The sequence below is a fragment of the Gavia stellata genome, chromosome 33 (genome assembly GCF_030936135.1).
Source record: "Gavia stellata isolate bGavSte3 chromosome 33, bGavSte3.hap2, whole genome shotgun sequence".
In the NCBI taxonomy this organism is placed as follows: domain Eukaryota; kingdom Metazoa; phylum Chordata; class Aves; order Gaviiformes; family Gaviidae; genus Gavia; species Gavia stellata.
The window spans coordinates 595,011-599,957 of NC_082626.1; the positions used below are offsets into that span (position 1 = coordinate 595,011).

The 4,947-nt window shown below is 53.1% G+C and overlaps 1 protein-coding gene across 1 annotated transcript; it reads left to right on the forward strand.

Moving 5' to 3' along the window:
* Window positions 1–347: 347 nt before the first annotated feature.
* Window positions 348–4,243, forward strand: LOC132316716 (methanethiol oxidase-like). Its single transcript, XM_059832288.1, has 9 exons — window positions 348–530; window positions 1,037–1,157; window positions 1,248–1,430; window positions 1,746–1,931; window positions 2,359–2,433; window positions 2,747–2,868; window positions 2,969–3,061; window positions 3,313–3,431; window positions 4,048–4,243. Exons 1-9 carry the CDS (start codon window positions 363–365, stop codon window positions 4,208–4,210), a joined length of 1,230 nt encoding a protein of 409 aa, XP_059688271.1. The 5' UTR covers window positions 348–362; the 3' UTR covers window positions 4,211–4,243.
* Window positions 4,244–4,947: the final 704 nt, after the last annotated feature.

The following is a 4,947-nucleotide window of genomic DNA, read 5'->3' on the forward strand; positions in this document are numbered from 1 at the left end:
AGTTTTTAACACATTTTGAACTCCATTCCTAGGATGAGTTTGCAGAGCAATGCACCAGTTCTGTCAAGTTGATAATCATAATTTCTTCATCTACTTCATTTTCTGAATTTTAGTGGCATGGGGTGAGGAATTCATGAAAGAATCTCCGCATTTCTCAGCTGCACACACTACCCTAACAAAGAGCAGTTGCCAGTGCAAGGAGCAGTGTCCTCCTCCCTGATTCTCTAGAGGCAGTCCCAGCTACAGTCAAATTGAGGCTACAAGACAGAAGTATCTGCCAGCATTAGGGTCCCTATTTCTCCCTGCCTCCCTGAGTGAACCCTAACTCTACCTTGACTGCCTAGGTGATCCACCGCCTGCCCATGCCCAACCTCAAAGACGAGCTGCATTCCTCGGGGTGGAGCACTGGCTGCACCTGCTTTGACAATATCACAACGAAAAGGAACAAGCTGATTCTTCCCTGTTTGATTTCTTCCCGCATTTACGTGGTGGATGTGGGTTCACAGTGCCGGGCTCCCAAGCTGTGTAAGGTATGCCTGAGGTGATTCAAAGACAAGTTTCTGGGAAGGAGTTGGGAACTGGTGCTTCTGGAATAATGCCCAGGGAAGAAGGGTTCTCTCTTCTTCTTCTCTTCTCCCCTGATTTTAGAGGGCTGGGTCACGTTTCCCTCTGAGCTCTCTCCTTTTCAGACCAAGGAAGGCTCCAATCATCATTGCCTTTCTTTCTCTGTGCCTGTTGCGTTCAGAGAGAGTCTGGTAACTGGAAGTCACGCAACACCCCGTGCCTGCCCCCCACCCAAATAGTGAGGTGGGCTGACAAGCTGTTGTGAGCTAGGTGTTGCTGCATTCTTGTGGTCTGTGTAGAGAGGAGCTCAGAGGCTTCTGTGCTCCTCTCCAAGGAGGAGCAGGCCCTAGCAAGTGTGAGGTCTTGGGAAGAAAGCTCCTGCAAGCGTCAGAGACTTGCGGAAATCTCCAATGGCCAAAGTGTGAAATGAGCTGAGCAGTTGAGGCTGAAGTGCGTGTGTCACTTTTTTCAGATGATTGAGCCAGTGGATGTCTTCTGGAAGTGCAACAAGGGATACCTCAACGTACCTCGCAGCCTGCCTAATGGTGATATTCTGATTGCCAACATGGGAGATGCAGCTGGCAATGGAAAAGGTACTTTGCCCTGTAATAACTCCATGAAAGAACTGACTGATTTGGATGTGGAGTATGTGATTTGTCATGCATCCCCTTTTTGTATCACAGGTGGATTTATTGTGCTGGATGGAGAGACCTTTGAGCTGAAGGGGAACTGGGAAAATGAGTGTGAGGCCCCCCCAACTGGATATGACTTCTGGTACCAGCCACGCCACAATGTTCTGATCAGCTCTGCTGGAGTGGTCCCAAAACGTGCGGGATATGGATTTAACCCCAACGACTTGAAGAAGGGTGAGGGAATACGAATGCAAGTGCTGAGCCAGAACTCAGCAGGGTGGTGGGAGGGTGTGGATGCAGTCAGAGCGAGAGAACAGGCAGACTTCTCCCCGAATGGCCCATTTTCCAGGCACTGCTACAGGACATGCAGCATCTGTCCTTAGGACAGGCTGGTCCCTGTCTTCTCCCGCTGCTCCCTAAATGACTGCAGTTTCTCTGCCAATTCTGGCTAGTCGCTGCCATGGCTGTCCCTGTCTGTGAGCATTTTGGGGAGGGATGGGTCTCCGTGGGTAGCCCCCTCTCTTCTGACTTGGTTTTCCTTTTCCTCAGGGGTCTTTGGGCGCCGCCTGAACGTGTGGAACTTGTCCTGCCGCTCCCTCATCCAGTGCTTTGACCTGGGGGAGGACTCTCTGCCCCTGAGTGTGAAATTCCTCCACAACCCTGATGCTGCCGAGGGATACGTCAGCTGCGCCCTGAGTGGCGTCGTCTACCGCTTCTACAGGCACTGCGAGGCAAGTATTCTGCCAGCAGCCAGGGGAGACCCGGCCATGGTGAGCTACAGGGTGATGGAGAAACGCCCAGAAGAAATTTGGGGTAGCAGAGAGAAAGAAGGAGGTGTGTGGAGAGGACAGGATCCAGACCTTGCTTTGAACGTGTATGCTAGAATGAGAGGAGTCTGTTCTTCCACTGAGTGTAGAGGGAGCGCATCGTGACCAGCTGGGATGAACATGTGGGGGATTAATTTGAGCGATGAAGCCCAGCCTTGCTGTTGGTATCAGACAATGCTGTCCGTAATTGTGCCTGCGCGTAGAAGCCAGGTGCGGCGGTAGCCTTCCGCAGGCAGCTTTGCCTAGCTGTGCAAGTGTGTGAGCGCAGGGGAGCGCTCTTGCCTGAGCAGCCAGGAACGCTCATGGTGCGGTGCCTGTGTTTCTTGTACAGAGAGACAACTGGGCAGTCGAAGAGGTGATTCGGATCCCGGCCAAGGACGTGACGGGATGGATTATGCCCAAGATGCCAGGTTTGTGTGCCCCGAGGTGGTGTTGCCTTTTTCCCCCCAGTGCGTTGTGTTGTGCAGCCTGGCAAAGCCCACTCGCTGACCCTCGGAGCCTTGCAGGGTAAACACGACGGAAGGCTTGTTGGAGGGGCTGAGGGGCCGTGCGCAGCCCCAAGAAGACGCTGCTGCCCCTGCGGGAGCCTGTGCGCTGGGGCAGGTCTCCTGTCTGGAGGCACGGCATACAGAACGGCGGGGAGAGATGCGGTCTGGGGCTCCGTGCAAGGCACGTCTTCTGTTGCTGCTGCCTCCTCTAGAGCTCTTTGTTTCTGTGCCCTAGCCTTCACAGTCGACCTCATCATCTCAATGGATGACAAGTACCTGTATCTCAGCAACTGGCTGCACGGAGACATCCGCCAGTATGAGCTCTCCAAAACCTGCAAGCCCAAGCTGGTGGGACAGGTAAGGCGGGAGCAGAAGGGCTTGCACTGTTGGGCTCCCTAGCAGGATCTGGTGGGGGCTGGATGACAAGGCACCATGTCTCCCTCTGCCTTGCTTACAGGTGTTTGTGGGAGGCAGTATCCTCAGAGGTGGACCCGTGACTGTGTGTAGAGATGAAGAGCTGAAGTGCCAGCCGGAGCCCTTGGTGATCAAGGTGAGTTGTGCGTCCTCTTTGCCCTGCGGTGTCCTTTGGACTTTGGCTCTGCTCTGCTAATTCTCTGCCCAGGGTTTCTGGGCTGGGTCTCCACTGAGGTGCCCGTGTGTCTGCAGCATCCGGTAGCTTGCCTGTGTTAGGAGGGGAGGCAGCCGCTCTGCTCCGCTCTGCTCTGCTCCCCTGCTCCTGCTCGTGCTTGGCTGCTGAAAGAAAGAAGCCGGTACCATCACTGCTCTCTGTTGTACCTGCAGTGCAAGAGAGTGTACGGCGGCCCTAGTACAATGCAGCTCAGCCTGGACGGCAAGAGGCTGTACGTCACCAACTCCTTCTACAGCACGTGGGACAAGCAGTTCTACCCGAACATGGTCAGGTAAGAAGAGCCCCTTTTGCAGGCCTCCGTGTTAGAAATGGGAAAGGTGCCTCATCTGGGGGGCTACAAGAGCATGTTTATGATTGCGGGGGGACAGGTTTTCCTAAGATCATCCTCACAGCTTCCTCATGTTGAATTTGACATGCTGTTGACTCACAAACATCTCTGGCTGGGCAAGGTGTAGCTGCTGCCTGTGTGGAGCTGCAGTGCCAGGGTTTTGCTTGGGAGAGCGTTAAGTGTTGGAGTCTGAGTGAATCCACACGTGGTTCTCTGAGAGCCAGGCCATGTCTCTGCTACAGCATCTCCCAGTGGATCTGCTAGAGGTGTTTTGATTTAGCAAAGCAGACGGTGATCTCTAACACAAAGGCAAGCTCCAGCCTGCCTGTCACATCATGCCTAGCGGTTTACTCACGTCCCTTGAGAATCCAGGAAAAAACTGTGAGCACCGGTGTATGCCACTACTGACACTGGGCCGCCGCTCCCTTCTGCCGGTGGAAGACAAGACGTTAAGGAGAAAGCCTCTTCCTCGATACAGAACAGGAGGTGAAGGGCAGGATGTCTTGAACAGGACCGTGGTTTGCTTGCCTGTAATCGCTGCGCTCTTGTCCCCTCGCAGGGAAGGCTCTGTCATGCTGCAGATTGATGTGGACACTGAGAGAGGAGGCCTGACTGTGAACAAGAACTTCCTGGTGGATTTTGGAAAGGAACCCAACGGGCCTTGCCTTGCCCATGACATCCACTTCCCTTGTGGGGATTCCACCTCCGATATCTTGGCCTAGGCGCCATGTGAAAGACTCCCTTCTTCTCTCTCTTCTGTTGTGCGGCCATTAAAAAAGAGCGTAGGGTAGTTGGGTCTGGGGGTCCCCGTTCCTTGCTGGAGTCTAGATTTCTGCTAACATGAGCTACGGAAGCTCGGCCTTGTTGCGGGGGTTTGGTTCAGGCAGACCAGTGAACAAAGACACATGGCATGTTTCAGTGTTGTTTTCAGTGCAAAGCAATCCCTGGGCACGATGCACAGAGCTGAGCCCAGGGCAATTGCTCATCTATAGCGACGTGCAGTACGCGCGCTGCCTTTCTGCAGAAAGTGAAGTGCCCAGTTCGTCTGAGTTACTGTCCTTCAGCCAGGTCATGCCTGGATAGTCTTCCCCTGGCACGAGAGCCCTCTTGGCTCCCTTGTCACGTGCTTGGGTCGATCTGCGTCACAGCTGAAGGGCTGTGAAGTGCTTTATTTTGAAAAGAGATGCCTGTTTCCTGACACTGGTTTGCTCTTGTGTTCCGCTTTAAACAAGAATAAAATTGTTCATTGCATCAGCTAGATCTTCACGTGTCTTATTTCATTGAAGCCTTTCTGTATTGTTTTCAGCAGTGGTTAATGATTAGGTCAGGGTTTTAGAAATCCCTGCAACAGGACCAATGGTTGGTCAGGAGTGCCTGTTAGTGTTACTGGAATCCAAAGTTTTCAAAAATCTGCATGTAATGTGGATCCTTACAAATTTTAGCTTTTTACATATTTACC

What these genes read in the sequence shown, in the direction of transcription:
- LOC132316716 (XM_059832288.1), top strand. Translation starts at nt 363, where the DNA reads ATGCCCAACCTCAAAGACGAGCTGCATTCCTCGGGGTGGAGCACTGGC. An exon ending in GGGCTCCCAAGCTGTGTAAG is followed by an intron (nt 531 to 1,036) that starts GTATGCCTGAGG and finishes CACTTTTTTCAG; the next exon opens with ATGATTGAGCCAGTGGATGT. An exon ending in GATTATGCCCAAGATGCCAG is followed by an intron (nt 2,434 to 2,746) that starts GTTTGTGTGCCC and finishes TCTGTGCCCTAG; the next exon opens with CCTTCACAGTCGACCTCATC.